The sequence below is a fragment of the Electrona antarctica genome (assembly GCF_951216825.1).
Source record: "Electrona antarctica genome assembly, chromosome: 5".
Taxonomy (NCBI): domain Eukaryota; kingdom Metazoa; phylum Chordata; class Actinopteri; order Myctophiformes; family Myctophidae; genus Electrona; species Electrona antarctica.
In genome coordinates this window covers 33,734,236-33,755,015 of record NC_136810.1, presented here as the reverse complement: position 1 = coordinate 33,755,015, position 20,780 = coordinate 33,734,236, and the positions used below count along the sequence as shown (strand labels likewise).

At 44.1% G+C, this 20,780-nt stretch overlaps 2 protein-coding genes across 2 annotated transcripts in view; one reads left to right on the top strand and one right to left on the bottom strand.

Annotated features, from left to right (window-relative positions):
* The first annotated feature begins 408 nt into the window (after positions 1 to 408).
* Positions 409 to 7,149, top strand: LOC306923098 (arylsulfatase A-like). Its single transcript, XM_079501113.1, has 8 exons — positions 409 to 756; positions 2,607 to 2,847; positions 3,067 to 3,285; positions 3,908 to 4,077; positions 5,072 to 5,196; positions 5,857 to 5,984; positions 6,085 to 6,187; positions 6,284 to 7,149. The coding sequence occupies exons 1-8, from the start codon at positions 524 to 526 to the stop codon at positions 6,571 to 6,573; spliced, it is 1,509 nt and encodes a 502-aa protein (XP_079357239.1). The 5' UTR covers positions 409 to 523; the 3' UTR covers positions 6,574 to 7,149.
* Positions 7,150 to 9,499: 2,350 nt separating this feature from the next.
* The window catches only part of mapk8ip2 (mitogen-activated protein kinase 8 interacting protein 2), a gene marked incomplete at its 5' end in the record, with an annotated part of 53,438 nt that continues 42,157 nt past the window's right edge, over positions 9,500 to 20,780 (bottom strand). Inside the window, 11 exons of the mRNA XM_079501439.1 lie at positions 9,500 to 9,997; positions 11,539 to 11,637; positions 11,750 to 11,820; positions 11,989 to 12,111; positions 12,225 to 12,334; positions 12,432 to 12,604; positions 14,099 to 14,174; positions 14,893 to 15,101; positions 16,862 to 19,100; positions 19,640 to 19,843; positions 20,535 to 20,619. Coding sequence (XP_079357565.1) covers positions 9,925 to 9,997; positions 11,539 to 11,637; positions 11,750 to 11,820; positions 11,989 to 12,111; positions 12,225 to 12,334; positions 12,432 to 12,604; positions 14,099 to 14,174; positions 14,893 to 15,101; positions 16,862 to 19,100; positions 19,640 to 19,843; positions 20,535 to 20,619 — 3,462 coding nt within the window. The 3' untranslated portion in view covers positions 9,500 to 9,924. The remainder of the gene's footprint in view (positions 9,998 to 11,538; positions 11,638 to 11,749; positions 11,821 to 11,988; positions 12,112 to 12,224; positions 12,335 to 12,431; positions 12,605 to 14,098; positions 14,175 to 14,892; positions 15,102 to 16,861; positions 19,101 to 19,639; positions 19,844 to 20,534; positions 20,620 to 20,780) is intronic.

Below are 20,780 nucleotides of genomic sequence, written 5' to 3'. Positions count from 1 at the left end.
ACTATACTATATTCTAAAGCAGGGGTTCTCAACGTTTTTGGCTGGGGACCCCCAACAATGCTTTGGCCATGTTTCACGACCCCCTCCCCACCACCAATACAAATTGACCACTACAATAACCTTAATAATAGAGAAAATACATCATAAATAAATACCGAAACCAGATTCATTAAGGAAAGTGTATGCATGCACTGCATGTGTAGGCCTACTATATGTAAACTCTAAATTTCCATTTTCCAGCCATTCTGTTGCAAAAAATAAAATAAAAACCTTTTTTTGATAATAATTTGGGGACCCCCCCAAAATAATTTCGGGACCCCCATGTTGAGAACCCCTGTTCTAAAGTGCTGTAGGGTTAGTATACCCCAGAGCCATCTGTGGAGGGCAGCATTGCACTAATGTGTACAGCCTGCCGAACAGGAAAGATAACATCGTCGCGTCAGTGTCACCAGACTTTCCACCTCGGAGGAAACCAAAAGAAGACAGTGCTATCTTCTCCCAAGCTCGACTTTTTGCAAATGAAATGCGACATAAAATGAATCAAATCACCTTTGCATTTTTAAGTGTGTTGCTTTTCTCCAGCTGCTTAGCGTCACCACCAAATTTTGTACTACTTTTCGCTGACGATTTGGGATTTGGAGATTTGGGCTGCTATGGACATCCGACTTCACTGACTCCCAATCTGGACCGCCTGGCAGCCGAGGGACTCCGTTTCACTGACTTCTACAGTACCTGTGCGGCCTGCAGCCCGTCCAGGTAGTGACCAAAGTCACCAAACTAGCCCTAACTCGTCAGAATCGAAAAAAACCTCTAGTCTAAATGTTTGGGCTATCACCAAACCATGACAGTGACAATGCACTCAGTGCACTCATGACTGAATCAGAATTGTCACGTAACTCACATCACAACAGTCACTACTAGCCTAAGATTTAGACTCTCGTAGATCGATTCTGACATTTTCAATCTACGAGATCTCGTAGATTAAAAATGTCAGAATCGATAAATACATCTATCTACGAGACGATCGTCTAAATATTAGGCTAATCACGACACCATTTTACAGATGTAAAATAGTGGCTGAAATATGTTTTTGTTAGACCTGTTACCGTACGGCAGCGGAACAGGTCTAACAGGAATACACGGTCAAATACAAAGTCCAAAGCAATGGATATAGGCACTATGCGGAAATGCTTCTTGTTGAACTGCTGCTGTTGAACTCATGTTGAACTGATCAGATCATGTGCACAGATCAGAATGTAAAACATCAGATGAGGGAATAAAGAGCAGGACTCTTACACTTTACACCGGTGTTATCTTTCAGATGGACAGTTCAAATAATTATTGCTCAACCAATTATTCAACCTATTGATTTTCTCCACATATTTGTAAAAGCCAAGATGTATGTATTTGGTATAGCTCTGGTCCATAACTCTAATGCGTTGCAACTTGCAAGCATTAGAGCTATGGACCAGAGCTATATTTGGCATTATGGCATAATACAAAATGTCAGTATATATATATATATATATATATATATATATATATATATATATATATATATAGTTCGGAAAGAGGCAATTCTCCTGATAGTCCAGGGGCCACAGGCCCAAAAGCAACAAGTTTAACCTTTCATGCCGTACTTTTTATTTGTGTTTTTGAGGGGCATAATCAACATGTGTTAGACTTTAATATATTAGCGCCCCTCACTTGGGCAAAAAAACGGCCATAGCCGTCATCACAAATGTGATGAGGTCAGCACATTTGGCCAAGTGGCCATGGCCGGATTTAGTCCAAGGAGTGTTTTTTGTGGAAAACTAATGCCTGGAATGGATTCAGAATCATGAAAATGTCGCATGCTACTTAAAACATAATGAAATTTGGAAAATGTAGGTTGTCTATTGTGTGGTTGTGGTATACAAAAATGTCCATACCTTTTTTTTTCGCAATGTTCCGGCAGAGCAGGCCTCTTATTCTGTGGACCTTAATGACCAAATGAATAAAAAGTACGGCATGACATCACAGGTCCTCTCAAAATGTGGGTGACTGGCTCCCCGGCTATGACTGCTGGTATGGAAAAGGGGCAGTTGTTGCATTTCTTTCACCATAGTATTCTGCATTCGGGGACTGGAGAGTGCAGTTTTTTTTACAGACAGGTAAAAGGGCAGGCCCCCTTTGATGTCTATGTGTGTACGTGCCTGGCTAATTACTCAATTGTAATGAATTTATAGAGTCCATGCAAATTACTTCAGACTCCAAATAAAGGGGTTCAACCACGCCTCAAGCCAAGCATCTCAGACAGTTAAAGCCTTTTTGAGCGCTAGTGCTGGTGCTAACCGCTCCACTCTGTTTGGAGTATGTTTGTAGTACGACCTATTGACCCCGGCCTGCAGATGATTGGGGTCGCATTCGGGTCACACACTGTTGAGCAGCCGGGCCATTCACATTGAGCAGCTAATTGGCTAATTGGGGACGTTGCATAAATTGCGGATACACACACACACACACACACACACACACACACACACACACAGTCTGCACTAGTGCACAATACATATTTGACCTGACGAAAATATTACTATAAATCAAGCTTGCATGTTGCCTTTCAGGGCGTCTTTGTTGACAGGGCGCTACCATACCCGTTCGGGTATCTACCCAGGAGTGTTTTACCCAGATTCTGTTGGGGGTCTGCCACTGAATGAGACCACAATCGCGGAGATGTTGAAGCCTCTTGGCTACGCTACGGCTGCCGTGGGGAAGTGGCATCTGGGCTATGGGGCTAATGGCACGTACCTGCCTACCCATCAGGGCTTTGACCAGTACCTTGGGATCCCCTACTCTCATGATCAGGTCAGTGTCATTAACCTTTATTCCACTGTGTAACATAATCATTGCCGCATTTGGAAAAAAAATAAAAAAATAAACCCTATCACAGCATGATACATAGAACAAAGGTAAAATAAGTCTGAGGTTTGTAAAGTGTGGTCGGTAATTAAAGACCTTTGTCATGCAATTCTGGGAAAGTATATTTTCTTTCTTTTAATTATTTCCCCCATACTCCTTCCTCAGGGACCCTGTCATAACCTGACTTGTTTCCCCCCTGATGTTAAGTGTTTTGGATTCTGTGACAAAGACACAGTGACCGTCCCACTGATGCACAACAAGTCCATCACGCAGCAGCCAGTCCACTTCCTGGACCTGGAGAGGGCTTACAGTGACTTTGCTACGGCCTTCATCGCTGCTTCAGCCCAGAAGAAGCAACCCTTCTTCCTCTATTATCCTAACCACGTAAGCATCAGGGGCAAACTGAAGCCTCATTTAAACACTACCAAGTTGTCACTTCTCGCCCAAGAGAACTGTCTGATATACAAGCTCACAATGTTGTTAGTAGGGCTGGTGAAATGACTTCAAACCTTTTCCGTGATCAAACATTTATCGATTCACATTTTTTATGTAGATTCCTTAATATATAAACATTTTATTTATTACAAAAACCTTGCTTCTCGATTATTCGGTTATAAGTCGGTTCTAAATTTCGGTTTAGATATATTTCTGCGTAATTGCCCGGTCCTGTACTTAGACTGAATGTACAGTACACTCGTACTGTACGTAAGTAATACTAATTTGTTTGTTCCTTTACACAAAGTATTGAAATCTCATGATCTCCTTCCTTAAAGAGAGTTTCACTAGTCTTGACTTGTTTACACAATCACTTCCTCAGTCATGGAAGAGATTGTGCTTAGAAATCCTACGATGAGATCCAAATAGCTTTATGCTGGATATACCTGATCATTCAGTTTCAGCTGGAGCTGGTGGCCTTGATATTTTGTGTAATGAATGTATTTCAATGTTTTGTTTTTTCAGTTTCTATTCCAAGTGACATTTTAAACTTTCTTCCAACCTCGTCCAGCACACACACTACCCCCAGTATGCAGGTCCAGAGACGGCATATCAGTCTCTGAGGGGCCCCTATGGAGATGCTCTGATGGAGTTTGACAGTACTGTGGGAAACATCCTTTCCACCCTGGAGAAAACGGGGCAGATTAACAACACTCTGGTTTTCTTTACCTCTGATAATGGGTGGGTTGGTGCCTCTGTTCTAAATCGGCACTCTCTTCTGATTGGCTGAAATTGACAACCCACCTGAACATTTATTTTTGAGGGGCGCTATCCCCTCCTATGTCCAGCTGTTAGTGTGCGTGTAAACACAAACATTAAAATTGATAATGAATGCCCAGTTTTACATCATTGTCCCAACACAAACATTAAATGCCATTGATAATGAATGCCCAGTTTTACGTCATTGTCCTAACACAAACATTAAATGCCATTGATAATGAATGGCCAGTTTTGAGTGTTTGTGTAAAAACAAACATTGTGTAAACACAAACATTGCGTAAACACAAACATTGAAGACGAAGGTGAAGACGCAAATTCTGATTGGCCGGAATGAGAATGTGTGAATTATGATGATGTACGATGATAAAAGCCCCTCACTTCACACAGGAGTGATATTTGAGGGGCGCTACCTCCTCCTATATAGAGCTTTTGTCCACACACGTCTCATATTTGCCATTGACAATGAAAGGAGAAATTAGGTCAAATGTCTCCGCCAAATATGACGTCAATTAGTGGCGACACAAACATTAAATGCCATTGACAATGAAGGGAAAATGTACGTCGTATGTAGACGAGCAAATCGACTAACCAATCACATAAATTCAGTTGTTCATGAGATGATGTATGATGATGTATAATGATAAGAGCGCCCCTCACTTCAAACGGGTGTGATTTTCTTTTGTTTATTGGCAACGGGGAAAGCCCTGTTACTGATCAAACACTATAGCAATGATTACAATCACAATATAGTCATTTTAAACAGAATATACCTACCTTTAAAAGAGCAGACATTTTAACCTGCCTTCACAAGTTCACATCTATGTTTATCCTCTTTTCAAAGGTGAAGGCATCTTCTGTCTATGGCGGGTAATACATACTATTTATGGCACTTTAGTGATCTGCCATATTATTGCCCTGTTATGAAATTACATGTTATTCCTCTCTTTGTGTCCAGGCCTGAACTGTGGCGTATGTCCCGTGGAGGGAGCGCTGGTCCTCTAAAATGTGGGAAGGCCACCACCTATGAGGGCGGCGTACGAGAGCCAGGCATCGCCTTCTGGCCCGGGACGATCACACCAGGTATCTGTGACTTCTTTTAGCTACAGACAGTAGTACACTGTGATTGAACTGGGTATTATCAACAGCCACTGAAGTTTAGGTCCACTGTATTGTGGAGCATCACCCAACCTAGGTTTTCACAATGCATGTACCTGTACATCTGTGGGACAATAAACATCTTGAATCTTGAGGTTATCAGTGAAGAACACAGTCCAAAATGGATATCTCATAAAAAAAGGAGAGTTCACTACTTCATCCGAGTGCAGTTTGATTCACAAAGCAAGGTTTGGTTAATAGTAGCCTGGCTAATAAGCCAGACCGAATCAGCCGTTGGCAAAAAAAAATGTGCCCGCCAGTCTGGCTTATTAGCCAGGCTATGGTTCGACCCGAACACTCATACTGTAGTTGAATTCTGATCTTCTGTGGCCTTGCATCATAATAGTACCTGTATCTGCAGTTAACAAATGCACTGGCATTTTCCAATGCCTGTTGTTTAGTTTAAATCTAGCTTCCCAATATTTGGGCATTATAGGTGAAACAACTAAAATGCACTGTGAGCTTGTAGATTGGCTATTTCTGCTGCATGACACAGTCATACTACAAATAGGGATTAAGTGGTTAGGCTGCATTTCTTTCTCATCTAAATTTTGGTTTGTGTCTACTTTTTCATGCATCCTTCAGGGGTGACCCATAAGCTAGCCAGCACCCTGGATATCCTGCCCACTTTTGCAGGATTGGCAGGAGCCAAACTGCCCCAAGTACAGCTTGATGGGGTGGATATGACAGATATCCTAGTCAAACATGGAATGGTACTATAGAGGCATCACACTATAGAGGCATCACATATTAACTAAACACAGTTTAGTTAATATCCAACTAATCAGTTAATTTACTTGCATGTCTTTCTAGAGTAAGAGGGAGTTCATGATGTTCTACCCCATGAATCCCAGTGAAAGTTTTGGCATGTTCGCTCTCAGGTTCTGGAATTACAAGGTGCACTTCTTCACATGTGGTATGTAGTATTTCCTATGTCTAAGAGTAAATATTTTGACCATGTCAAGTCATAAGGCAGGAGGTTGTTTGACACATTTTGCTCATCGTACTATAGGAAACATCAAAAGCAGTACAACCCCAGACAGAGACTGTGACGCTCCCCTCAAGGCTCACTACCCCCCACTTATTTTTGACCTGGACTCAGACCCTTCTGAGAACTACCCTCTCTCCCTCGAGGACAGACCAGACCTCCACTACCTACTGGCCAAGATCCTGAAGGTTAAGGCTCAGTTTGAGGCCTCCATGGTGTTTGGAGAGAGCCAAATGCAGAGAGGGGCCGACCCTGCATTGGTGCCCTGCTGCAACCCTCAGTGTAGCCCCAAACCCAGCTGCTGTCAGTGTTAATGAGGACACTGCACTGATGTCACTCAAACAAAAGTATATGAGTGAAATAACAAAAGGTTACGACACAATGATTTTTGTTCATTATGTTGTGATGATGTGTACTCTTGAGTCTTGACTAATGAATTATGTCTAAGGCTATTGAATTGCTTCCTCAGTGAGGACTCAGGAGGATGTTTAACTTCGGTTACATTTATTTTATAAAGTTAACATTGAGAATTAATTTTTTTTTTATGTCTGGCTTTTACTTGAATATTATATTATATATCTGTTGGTTTTAATATGCCTGGCCTTTACATGATATTAATTATTTCCATTGTTTTTGTCCTTATGCTTTACCATCTGATACTGTGGTCCAGTTGTACTGACAGAATCATCTTCAAGCACTGCAATATCGGTGTACTTGACAATCATATAAAGTTCAGTGTTTAAGTTATTCCAATTTATTCCAATGCCCCAACAATGATAACCACTGATAAATGATACAGATGGAGACAGACATTTTCGGACATCAAGCATATATTTTATTCATAAGACCAAACCCATGACAAGGCAGAGTGATTCATTTTTTTGTCTTTTTCTTACTTTTTCCTTTGAATTTTACAAGTCCTTGATTTTTTTTAAAGGTAGAAGATAAGATACATTTGTTCCGTCACATATTGATTTGCTCTAGGTATAATGTGAAGAATCTTGTTTATGTAGCAAATTCGAAAGTTTGGTTTAACTGTTAACGTATGTCTCAGCGGCTGAACAGGACAAGTTGATCCTCGGATGTTGACTTGTGAAGCTATATGGACAGAATGGTTGTAACTAAGCCGTAACAAGATAGAAAAACGGAAATAAGGACATACGTACAGGTGGGGGTGCGCTGTTGGAGCTCAAAGGCGACTATAATTGGCAAGAAGATGCAATAATAGTTTTCTTATGGCAGCCGACAAGGTCACTATTCAGCTCTAACAGCAGACTTGTCAGTACTCTGGTGGGTGTGTCACAGAATAATGATGTGCCCTAAATGTGTTGCTGAAGCTTGTCTGAGTGCTCATGGGCTTTGCGAGAACTCCAAATACCAATGTTTATGGCAGGTGCTGAGTTGAGTTTGTGGAAATCCTGAAATAAAATGATGGCAGATCACCAAAAAAAACGACTTTGTTTTTTCTCTTCATCCCTCAGGGTTATTCGTTTGGTTGTGATGTTTTTTGTTGTAATTTGTCATTTCAATTTTACATATTCATTTGTTTCAATAACATACTTAACATAAAAGACACAGCACTATCATTTTGATTCGCTATTATACTATATATACAGTATATACACAGTACCTAACAGACAGCGATACATTTGTAGATTACACCCTACTGCCCTCTTGTCAACTTAACTGTCAAAGGAACTGACACCATGGAAATCTCACAGATCTGAGGTTTTGTTCTGTGACTGGTGATTGAAAGCAGCAGCAGAGGATGTTGTGTATCTTAAAAGCGATGACTCTCATCTACCCTGATGCACCTGATATTTGGGGACGTCGTACAAACCTATAGGCTCCCACCTCTGGGGTTCAGTTGACTGTATCCACATACATTTTAAAATCTACTTCTCTCCTCCCTGTAATGTTTATGCTGCAGGCTACAGTATGCTAAAACAACAACCCCTCAAAGAGGTTATCGTATGATTCAATCAAATGTGTAAACATCGAGACCACCATGGAGTTAATGCAAGGAATACATGAGAGAACGTAGCCATCTCTCTCCTAACCTGCAGAGTACTGGTTATATCAAAGCATCAACCTCAGAAAAGAAAAAACAAAGCTTACCCAAGCCCACTGCACAAGAAATACCACCCTTCTTTCAATGTCATAGACATAGCTGTCATAGACATACAGTAGCTGCTTCATTTCCTTTTGATAACAGTCTGATAACAGTAGCCTATATACAGTAAAATCCTTAGTGGTAATTCATTAATCTGTCACTGACACATAACTACTACTGGTACTTATCGTCATGACAATCCAGTCATCTATTTCCCCAATTTAATTTGCAAAGTTTAAACGAAACAAAACAAAAAAAATGGAGACTAGTGGTATCAATGAAAACTACAACTCAAACCTTTGAGTGTTTTTTCTTTTGCTGTGTAGTGTTGCAGGGAGTTTTAACAGTCAGAATCCTGCTAGTATGGCTTCAGATGACCTTTGCTTTCTTGAACCTTGAAGTTACATTGACCGCTGCAAAAGCATACAGTCTGTGATCTATATTTATCCTAACTGTATCTGATTACTCATCAAAGCACCTCCTAGGCTATAGTGAAGGTGAGCAACCACAACGCAGCTGCAGTTAAAACAATTAACACATTGATGTTGTCAACATTCTCCAACAGACTCTTTCTTGCCCTGATTCAATGGGACTATTTATTAATCAAGAGCCATACGTTATCGTGTTAAACATCATTTATGGTCCTGATTCTGTGAGTGTCAATGCACTCAACCACTGCAAAAATGGTGTGTAATTGTTTTGCGAATCGTGAGACATATAACACGCACAGTAGCTGTCTTTCAAGATCCATTTAACATCATGATTCATGACTTTTCCACATCGTCCGCAAGCCCTTCTGCCACTGCAGTTAAAACCACTTGTGTTCACGCAGAAAAAGACTGAGAGCAACAACTCTGTCCATCATCATCTTCCATGGTTTTGTATGAGGCGCCTGTATGTCTCTACTCTCTATACATAATATTTACAACACAGACTTACACAGTCTTGTACGCAACACGGGTAAGGACATTTCACTGTACACAGCATAATCCAGATGTTGCTGTGTGCTCTTCTCTAGTCTTTAACCTGTAGAAATCAAATCAACAAGTTTTGTCGAATGACAAATACATATTTACAGTTCACTAACTCATCATCAATTCCGCATCATCCTCTTTAATGGCTGTTGCGCTGCTTGCTGTTCTGTTGCATGTGTGTTCTGGGTGTGTCTGTGTGCAATAACCCTACTAGCCATGCATTCAAAAGTGAAACAGCAGTAGGTATATCATTTTAGTTTTTGTTTGTTTACAAAAAACAGAGAGGGATGTTAACTGATGCTCTGCCTCTTAGTTTTATATAATTGAAAAGAAAAATGAATAAAAGAAACAGGCAGCCCATCCACAGAGGACAGACAATAAACAAACAGATAAATAGAAGATGAATGGGAAACACAAAATAATAAAAAAGAGATCCCTGATTGCAGAAGGGATGCACAAGTGTATTTCGCAATGGAGAGAAGACCTGTTCCACTGGCGCCCTCTGGTGGCAAAAACCGATAAGCATACACAAGCAGTGAGCAGGAGGAGGATGGAGGCCGCTGTCATGGCAACAATTCCTACTCCAGGTAGATGTCCTCGGTGGGGCAGGCGTACTCCAGATGCTCCTGGTAGTATTCCTGGAAGGCTCTCCTGGAGACGGGACAGATGCACTGATATTAAGCTCTGATAACAGATCTGTCTCCCGACTCTCCCAGCCAGTCTCTCTTATCAGCAAAACAGATACAGTACATTAAGTCCTCCAGTTCCATATCTATCACTTTGCTAATGACATATTTGGCAGCGATGTCCCGTCTCTCTAGCCAAGTATTTAGTCCTCCTCTAAATGGAGCAGCACATTTTGTTAAAGTGTACTGTAAAATGTAATTCTGTTTGAAACACAGCTAAAGACATGTCTGTTAAATGAAGCCACAGATTCATCATAGGTTTATTGTTTAAGATACATGCTGTATTTTTCCATGTCTGTTACTTGACAGACACAGAGCAGAGGGCGAAAATGATGCCCGCTGCCATCTGTCTCACACCCTAGTTCTGTCTGAGGATAGTGAACCATCAATACATTTAATAATTCAAACCCAATGCGCCTGATTCAGACCAAAGTTAACAAGACTGCAGTCATTAAGGGCATGGATGGGGACGCATGCACTATGCGCACTCACTCACTCACTCACATTCATGGATTCATGGACCTTAGCTCAATATTCTTTAATAGCCGTTTGTCTCTTTCTCACTGTGTTCTTTCCCGTTATTTCCCGTTATATTTTACACACATGAGGCAAGGGTGTGGGTCTGGGATCAATTACTCGGTACATGGGCCACACAGGTGATTGTGGGGAAGGGCTCTGTTGGTAGAGTTCTGTCTTCTTGATGCCTTGATTTGAGAATTTTTCATTTCAAATCAGTTCTGTTATTGTCATTCCATGTGCTATTATTCAAGCAAATTAATAAATAAATAGAAAGACAAATAAAACGAAAAGCTTAAAGATGGAGTGGGGTGATTTTCTTCCCCCCTAAAACATGATCATCAGATATTATGATTACCGGTTTACTCGGAGGGAGAGTTCAAAAAAGTGTACGGAAAGTGTTAAAATTATGTTTTTATGTGGCCACACCCACCAGTTAATTAAGTATAGCTGGTTTTCAGGTGGGTGGTGACCCAGGTGGAAGCCCCACCCACAGATGTTGTTGTAGGCTATGTTAAAGGGCTTAGGTGAGGGGATGATATTGTGATGTTACTAATGTGGTGGTATTTCGATTGGTCAATTTGACTCAAAGAGCTTTCAGGACGAAACCAAAAATACACAGGGAAGACATATTTAAATAGTCTAACCACACAAGTAATACAAATAAAATAAAATAAATCACAGCAAAGGAATCATTCAAAGGAATAATTAATTTAGGAGACATGTAATACTATAGGCCTAATATTCTATATAAGGTTCAGGTTGACAAATCTAAATAATGCACAAAATAAAGTGTAAATAAAAGTGGATGAGATGCAATGGTAGAGAAAATGGTAACAGTCACACCATTTTATATAGTGTAAATATCCTCTCCCTTTCTTTCCCTTAACATGATAGCTAGCCTAATAACAATACACAAAATATGTTTATATGTCCCTATCTGTGAATCAGTGTGACAGCCTGTGTATCTCAAGGGTAGCATCATCTCACCCGACACACTCTGCTACACGCCGCATTGACTCCTGGGATACGAACACATGGCAAGCGAATCTGTTCAACATGGGGTGCTTGGTGATGAAGCCAAAGTAGCTGCAGAGAGAGAGAGGAAATGTGCAAAGAGTGAGACGCAATAAGTGAGACATCTCTGTTCAGTCCAAGCTATATAGAGAAAACAGAGAAAATATGCATTTATTCCATGTACCAGTTGTTCTTGGGATGGCATCCACAGAAGGAGATGTTCTTCATCTGGAAGAAGTGACTACATCTATCGTACTGGAGATGCAGAAATATATAAGATGTAAAGAAAAGAGCATTAAGATTTTAACTATTTATTGCAAATTAAATCCCATTCATGGCTCTATTTATCTGAGGCTTCTATTCTGTGTCCGTTTTTTGTAAAGCTTTTCCTTTGCATTGATCCAGTCCATCCTTTATTCTCACCTCATCCAAAGTGTCATAGTCATCGTCCAGGCTCATGATCAGCTTGACTCCCTGCATACTTATCTCCAACTCACACAGAGAAGGTGGTCGCACGTGAACTGTCCGCTTCCTGGACATCGCAATCTAACACCCGGAAAAAAAGGTTTGAATTATGTTGTGTGCATTTGCGTGTGTACGTGTATGTGTGTGTGCATGTGTGGGGAGGGGATGGGGGGGGGGGGGGGGGGGGCACTTGCCTTCTGCATGGCAGCACAGAGGATGCCATTGCCTTGGTGATAAGGTACCTCCACAGAACCCAAGAACTGAACGTTGAATGTTTCAGTCCATGCTGGGTTCCTCTTCATTCCTACAGGAGAGAGACGAGAAACGACATGAGAAGAGCTCATCTTCGTAACGCAACAAAATATTTACAACTTCTAAAAATGTAAATGGCCTCCGCTCACCTAGCAACTCCTTGGACTGACCAATGACCTCGTGGGCATAGAAAGCAGGGAATATCCCCCTCTCTCCAGTACGCATGTTGTAACCTCTGTACCAGTAGTCATCCTCTTCTTCCTCCACATACAGAGGGTCATCCACGTCCAGTTCTAGCTCATCTGCATGTCTTGGAATGAACCTGCAGAGGGAAGCATAGAGACAGACGCGCAATACTATGAAGAGCAGAACAGAATCTGTGCTACATTTCATTTCGAATGATGTCCTCGCATCATGACACGCTAACAAGCTGAGCTGATTTTTGCACTGGGCCAAACTAGGAAATCCTGCAGAGCTTGGGTTTGTTTAATGGGAGGAAGCATCTGTCTGGGTTTTGGGTGACTCCCAGTGGACAACCCAGAGAGAGAGCTGTAATGGAACAGCACACATTCACCCAGGAGAATGGAACATGGGGGTCGGGGGGGGGGGCGGGAGGAGGCGCACTGTAGGACCAGAGAAAGGAGACAAAGAAATGACTGAAAATGATTGTGTACTGAAAGAGGAGGGGCATGCTCACATACGCACTCACATGTATGAATGTGCATGGGATAGATACTGTATGAACATGCAGCTCGCACACGCACACGCACACACACACACACACACACACACACACACACAGTAATGCGACGGTGGTGTCTTGTAAGAATATTATTGGTTCCCCTGCAGAAGCACTGACTAGGGACACAGCTGTAGCTAGGACACGTGCCTTATTCCCTGTTGGGGAATAAGGCGACTATTGACCATGGTGACTCACCATGGTCATGTCTCGTACTGCATGCTGTAAAGTGAAAACTATAACTGCCTAGGGACCCATTTTACAAACTCCATTCCTAAAAATCAATCGGTAGTAATTAAAGTGTTCAAGGTTTTGCTTTTAATGAAAATTTACGGTTATAAGAACAGTGACAATTGGGTAGAGGTTGGGATTGTGTAGTTAGCATGCCATGATGTAATTCCAAAAAATGGCAAGATATCTTTAATAGTTGCTCTATTGATTAGAAATTGCTATTACAAGACTCCTTGTTGACTTGCATTGCATGGAGATACAGTTCTCAAAGTCACTCTTTCTGCACATAAACAAATGCTAACAAAGCAGATTCTACCACTATAACGTAACAAAGCAGATTCTACCACTATAACGTAACAAATCCGAGCAGATAAAAAAAAGCTACTTCCTGTTGATTTGACTTTTTAAATGAAATGGAACAACTATTGAAGATATCTCGCCAATAGCTGGAGTTACATTATGGCTTAGTAACGCCGGCAGCGACGAGGGGGGTGGCTGTTTAGAGGGGGGCTATTGAATAGCCATAGAAGGGGGGCTTTGGGGGCTAAGCCCCCCTTGCCTCCCCCCCTGGAGCCGTCCCTGAGTAGGCACAATCCAAACCTCTACTAAAGTGTCACTGTGCTTTAACCACTTAAACCCCATAGGTTGAGCGGAGTCCCTCAGGGCTCTATGCTTGTGTACCTGTATTTTCTAGTAGGCTATATTTCAAAGCTTGTCAATCTGCTATTTTCGGCAAATGCTTTCCCCACAATATGGATGCTGGGGTTTAAGTGGTTAAAGCATGTTATCCGTTCCTGTGTTGACATGGTAAATCACTGATAACCATATGTGAACAGAACGGCTTACCTATAGACTGCCCTGTGTGTCTGATCCCTCTCTTCTCCATTGATCGTGCAGGAGAAAAGACCAAAGGACTCTGTGCCTAAACATGTAAGAGAGAATGTGATGTTGCAGCAGAACAGCTACAGTATGTTACCTGAAAGGGTAGGGCAACAGATAATGGACAACTTATTTTGCTGTGGTTCTTCAAACACCAATTTCTAAAATGTAGGCCTATATAGTCCATGAGAATGCCAAATCATAGCATATAGGTTCTGTTTTTTCCACATAATTTGAATTTCCAGCATTTAAAATGATGTGTTGCTCTGACCTTGCTCTGAAAAACATGTCAAGTAAAAAACATCTCAATTGAAAGCCCAGAGGTTGCTGTTCTCGTTTCACTCAAATACTCTGCCGACACATTGCTTTGCCAAAAAGAGAATTTGAGAAATAGTAACATAAGCCAGTCTAATCAGCCTTCCAACATTCATTAAATGATGCGTGATGATCATACATGTACTGGGAAGCACAGCCCTCCTGCCAACTCTTGTGTGTGCTTATTACATTACGTTTATGTATTCATGCATCATCATGGCTGACAGAGCTGAGCTGCATCCTAATCTATTCATTTAGAGAGCTGTGAAATGACAGCATTATAAGAAGCATGCTGCTCAGTGCTCATTAATGATTTTCCTTGCTAAAAAAAACCCTATAGAGACCTCTCTCGACTTAAGTGGTTATTTTACTGTTGGCACATATGATGATGATGACAGAGGCTTCCAGTAAAGTGCTGTGTGTCAGTGGCTGTGCATGGGACTCACTGGAGGAGCGCGAGGTGCTGTTGACGAAGACGTTGAGGAACTTCTTGGAGAATGGCAGGTCGGCCTCCGGGGAGGAGTCCTCTGAAGAGCTGAGGAGCTCTGACCGCAGCTCGTCACCGCCACGGCCATAGACCACCTTGCCGGTCCCCAAAGGCTCCTCGTCGCACAGTGTGGACAGCTCACTGTCATCACTCAGAACCGAAGTGCATCTGGGAGGAGACGTGTGGAGACATGTTAGGTACACACATAGCAGACAATAGATCACCACTAGGACAGTAGGACTGCAGCAGCATATCGTTGCTGTCGGGCAGTCCAAAACGGTTACTTTTCGGGAATAAGAAAATCCAATGTACAGTAGTTAATTTTGAGTCGCAAGTTCTTTGTTACTTGTCATTGGGTAAATATTCATATAACCCACAGACAGACTTTTTTTTATATATTTTTTATCCCACGATTTTGCAACCCATTTTTTCACCCTGTGTCAATTATCTAATGTAATCCTGGGCGCTACACTTCCTCTGCCAACCTGGGGGGGGCAGCGGACTGACCTCATGCCCCCTTCTATGCATGAGGAGTCCAAGCTGCTTCTTTTCACCTGACAGGGGAGAGTTTCCCTGGCCGGATGTAGCGCGTGGAAGGAAGACGTTATTCCGACCAGTTCCTTTCACCTCCATCAGGCGCCCCGGCTGGCCAGGGGGAGGTAGTTTAGAGACCAGGATTACTGCATGTTTTTTGTGAGGGTACCTACCCTAGGGGACACGGGGAGAACATGCAAACTCCACAGAGAAAGCCAACCCCGCATCGGGTATGGGCACAGATGACGCGGAGGAGGGAACACGCCCCCAGCGCCCACAGCGTCCCCAGCGGGAATCGAACCCAGGACCTTCTAGCTGTGAGGCGACAGCACTACCGACTGTTCCACCGTGCCACCCACAGACAGACTTAACTCAATTTCAACCCGGCATCCATATTTTGGGCATGTAATTATAGGCAAACAATATATAGCAATAGTAACGTTTATTATTTGTTACAACAATCAAGTTGTCTACAACAGGGGTTCACAAACTGTGGTGCGTGCACCCCTTGTGGTGCGTGCACCCCTTGTGGTGCGTGCACCCCTTGTGGTGCGTGCACACCTTGTGGTGCGTGCACACCTTGTGGTGCGTGCACCCCTTGTGGTGCGTGCACACCTTGTGGTGCGTGCACACCTTGTGGTGCGTGCACCCCTTGTGGTGCGTGCACCCCTTGTGGTGCGTGCACACCTTGTGGTGCGTGCACACCTTGTGGTGCGTGCACCCCTTGTGGTGCGCGAACGCCCTCTAGGGGGTGCATGACATGAAAAGGGTGATGGCGGTTTCATGGTGTTATTTAACACAAACGGCAAAATCTGGTAAACCACTGTTGTAAGGAGATGTATAGAGCAGCTGCAGGAGTATACAGCAGCTGCATGTCTCTCAGTGCAGTGACATTCCGTGATTATTTGCCATAATCATATTAGAAAAATCACACCCGTATGAAATGAGGGGCGCTCTTGTCATCGTACATCAATTTATGTTAGCGGACATTTGACATTGCTAAATAAGGTACATAAGGTTGTCCCTTATTGGCCAAGCACTCCCAACAACATGTGATTGGTTAGCCGATTTGCTCGTTTACATATGAATATGTTTTCCAATGTCAATGGCATTTAATGTTTTGATGTTTAATTTACGTCATATTGAGCGGAATTCTGGCACAATTTCTCCGTTCATCGTCAATGGCAAACATTTTACCGGAATTCTCTTACCGTGGTCAATGGCAAATCTTGAGACGTGTGGGGACAAAAGCTGTTTATTAGCGCCCCTTAAAAATGTATCATTTTTGGCCAAATACAACGAGACTTAGGGGTTAGGGGGTGCGTCAGCTAGGTCAGGAGGTAACAAGGGGTGCACGGCCAAAAGAGTTTGGGGACCACTGGTCTAGAACATACCTCCTTAGGCTGACCAGCTCCAGAGTGGTATTCTCATCCACCACAAGTGTGTACTTCATGGAGTCATAAGCCAGTCCCTCGTCATCTGTCTGCAGTCTCACACCCAGTTCTTTCTCACACAGCAGGTGGTCCTGGTCTGACAAGGGCAGATTCCGAACGCTGTCATCAATGGGCGGCGAACTGTCGAGATAAAGGTCACTGCCCCTGTAAGACGACTGCTTCCTCAAGTCACTCATGAAGGGAGAGCAGTCCTCCTCTTCATCGTTGTCGGTGGAATAAGTGAGGCTGAAGCAACGATTGGTCTGGGCAGTGGGGATGTCCAGTGTCAGGCTGTTTTTTACTTCGGTGATGCGCTCCAGGGAAGCTGAGGATCGACCCGTGGGCTTGGGATCTGTCTCTCGTCCCTCATCTTTGTCGCTGGCCACGCTCTCACTGAAGCTCGGTGAGTCAAGGTCCTTCCTCCCCTCCAGCATCATCAAGTCGTTATCCGGCTCCCTGGTGTCGTCCTCTTCATCGTCTCCCTGTCTCCTGGCATTTTTCGAAGGCTTGGTCTTCAAGTTCCTCTCAGAGTCTTTAATGAGATGGGCATGGCTTCCTTTGTTGAGGTAGCGCTCCACAATCACAGGGGCGATGGTGTCAGCGGTGGGGTTGCTCAAGTACAGACAGGGACCAAACCTGTCATTGCCTTTCAGCAGTTCTTCATTGGAAAGTCTTGCACTCATCTCCCTCTCCTCTGCCTGCTCCCTTCTTCTCGTCAGGCCATCCTCGTCCTCTTCCTCTGATCCCTCCATCCACGATTTCTTCCCTTGCCTGTCTTCTTTGAAGCTATCCGCCTCAATGTCCGAGGACGGCGAGATGGTATCGGACGTAGACACTTTCCTCTTGAAGCACTCTTCGGGACAGCTGATTGGGTAAGACCCCTCTGAGATCATCTTGTTGACCAAATTGCTGAGCAGCCAGGGCGAGTCCGAGTTCTCGCTCAGCTCATCTTCGCTCTCTGACTCGGAGTCTCCCTCACTTCCATCATAGTCATCAGAGTTGGGCATGAGCCTTGGTCCTACTGGCAGGTAGAAGGAGCGTTTGAAGCTCTCCAAGCCATGGTCTGGTTCTATCTCCAGCACCATCTGTCTGGAGAGGCTGTCCTCGCAGTGCTGGGCTGGGGGCAGAGTTTCATCTGGGTCGGCCTGGGGCTCATAAGACTCATCATCCACATTTTGTAGCCCCATCAGAGCCAGTCCGTCATCATAGGGCTCTGGCGGGAGGTAGGGTGAGTCCACAGGGGAAGGTGTCACCAGGGTGGGGGAAGGTAAGGGAGATGGAGATGGTAGAGGAGAGCCTTCTTTAATCGGGTCAGGCTGGCCCAGAAGCAGAGACGCCTTCAGCCCCACAATGCCACTGTCCTGCTCTAACTCTGTATCTGGGTCCAACTCCTGGTCCGAAGTGGGCGAACTGGCCTCCTCAATGGAGTTGGTGAGGTGAGAGGAGCGTCCGCTGCTACTGTCGTCGCTGGTGAGGTCAAGCTCTGTCTCCGAGATGGAGGAGATCATGTTTGAAACCAGAGGACCTCCACAGGCGAATGCCGCCTCCAGCTCACCCTCAATGTCAGAGTCTGACCCGGGGGAGCTCAGGTCCTGATCCGGGTCCGATGTCACGTAGCTCCGCTTGGCGTTCATGTCGGCGATCCCCGGGTCCGACGACGGAGAAGTGGAATCGTTAGCCGCCGCCTCATGGGCCATGGCCGAGCTGTTGGATCGGTCGAGCGTATCCGAGCGACTGGAGGACAGGTAGCTGGAGAACGAGGCGAGCTCGGAGGGCTCAATGGAGGGGAACTCCACATACGTCGAGCTGTGGTTCTCCTTGCATACCAAGTCGTAGGTCTCCTTGCGCATGAACTCCACCTCAAAGTCCTTCTCCAGCTCCTCGTCGGACAGAGGCGTGTCGGCGCCGTCGTTGGCGCCGATGGGCGCGGTGGAGGACAAGCAGTGGCTGGTTCCGTCCGGGTCATTCTCCAACTCGGGGTCCAGACCCGACTCGCTGGTGACTGTGTAGGTGTCGGTGGTGCATCGGGTCGAATGCCTGTGGCCGTGGCCGCTGTTGAGGTCGTGGTCCACCTCCGTGTCGGAACACTGCGAGTGCTCGTCCACCGAGGGAACTCTGGAGGTTTGAATCAGAGGCTCTGTGATGACGGGACCAATGACATCACCAGGGCAGGTGTGAGACTTATGCTGACCGAATGAACCTGCGAGAAAGGAAGGTGCAGAGAAACAGAGATGGAGATGACGAGCGTAGGGGATGAGGGATGAGACGGAATTAACGAAGACATGAGGAAGATGCATCAGAGTAAAGAATTAGATGTGAGGAGAGCATGGAATTGTGGGAGCCAGAGAGGATGAGATAATGAAAGAGTCGAGAGGGAATGAATAATGATAGGGAGGGTGCAGGGAGGGAGAGAAGAGACGAGATTAAGGAGACAATAAAAATGACAGTTCATTTAAGTTCACAGTCAGTGAGGGAAGGATGGGGGATGAACAAAAAACATATAGTGTGGATATAGAGTTCAGCAAATTATCCGCCATATTAGAATATAAAATTGTGCTTCCCCAAAGTACATGATCCAATTTGAGGAAGAATGGTGGATGTCAGTACAAAACAATTGTGTTTTGTTGAACTCATATATCGCAAAAGGTGTCCATTTCACATCACGTTACTTCACGGCACGTCACGACATTCATGTTAATGGGATGAGCTCTGAACTTGGACGGTCGGCCATCTTGTTACCGTATTCGGGCCTCTCCCGCCTGTTACCCTCCATGTCGCAAAGGAGGGGCCTGCGAGGGGACTGAGGGTGCCCGCCCTCCCCTGCCTGTTTTGGGGGAGTACCTTTGCTCTGGGACCCTGGTGCTTGGGAGACTGGGGCAGCTGGGCACTGTCCTGTCACATGACTGCCATCCTCCAAGCACGTGTGGGTGGGCGACAGACGCACTGAAAGTAGAGCAGACAATAATAACTAATAGAGGGACATTCATGTTGCCATGTTAAATCAACCACTTTCAACATGATGCCCATACTGCCGTAGTGCAGTAACTACGTCTTTGGAAACACTGACTTATTTGTGTAGTCCTATCCCAAAGGTCAAATTAGCCTTCGTGATTTTGGGGGATAAACAATGAACTCAAGAACATGTTTACAATTATTTGCCGATATCTCATTTGGATGATCATTTGAAAAAATGTTTAAACACATTATCGGCCACCCTTTGTGTCAGCATACTTTGGACATTAGAGGTGAACATCTTATAAATGAAAAAAAGAACTAAAACACTTTTGGATATGCATGCAGGTACATACGGTATATAGTGAAACAGCACATCTTAACATTCAATATCAACCAAAAAATCACACCCGTGTGAACTGAGTGGTGCAAATCCCCCCCCCCCCCCCCCTCTCTCATTAGCAGGCAACAGTGCAGAACTATCTCTCTCTCTCTGTTTCTGGCACAACAGCGCCACTTTTGGTACTCATTGGTACTGGTGCTCATAGTCACACACAAACATGAACACACGGTTGAACACACGGTTGACACGGACATTGCTGTTCCTTGGAGTGGTTGCACCACTCAAAAAAAACGTCTTAGTCTTCTAGAGCTTCTACAGAGTTGCAGTAAATTCTCTCACCTTGAGAAGCAGGGTTTCGTAGGGAGTCCTGCCAGCTTCCTTTCTTTGGAGACAGGCTGTTGTTGCTGTTGTTATTCAGGGAATCCTAATGAGAAAGGAGACAGTGTGAGATCTAATTGACTTATACAGGATCATTACAGAGGTCATGCACTCTAATGTGTTTAGAGAATGTATGAATTTATTGCCCAGCCATGTCCAAGGTTATCCAACCAAGGATATCATTTGTTCATCACATATTAGACATTT

Coding starts and splice junctions, on each gene's coding strand:
- LOC306923098 (XM_079501113.1), top strand. CDS start 524: ATGCGACATAAAATGAATCAAATCACCTTTGCATTTTTAAGTGTGTTG. Junction 4,078..5,071: donor TTCTTTACCTCTGATAATGG/GTGGGTTGGTGC, acceptor CTTTGTGTCCAG/GCCTGAACTGTGGCGTATGT. Junction 5,197..5,856: donor GCCCGGGACGATCACACCAG/GTATCTGTGACT, acceptor TGCATCCTTCAG/GGGTGACCCATAAGCTAGCC.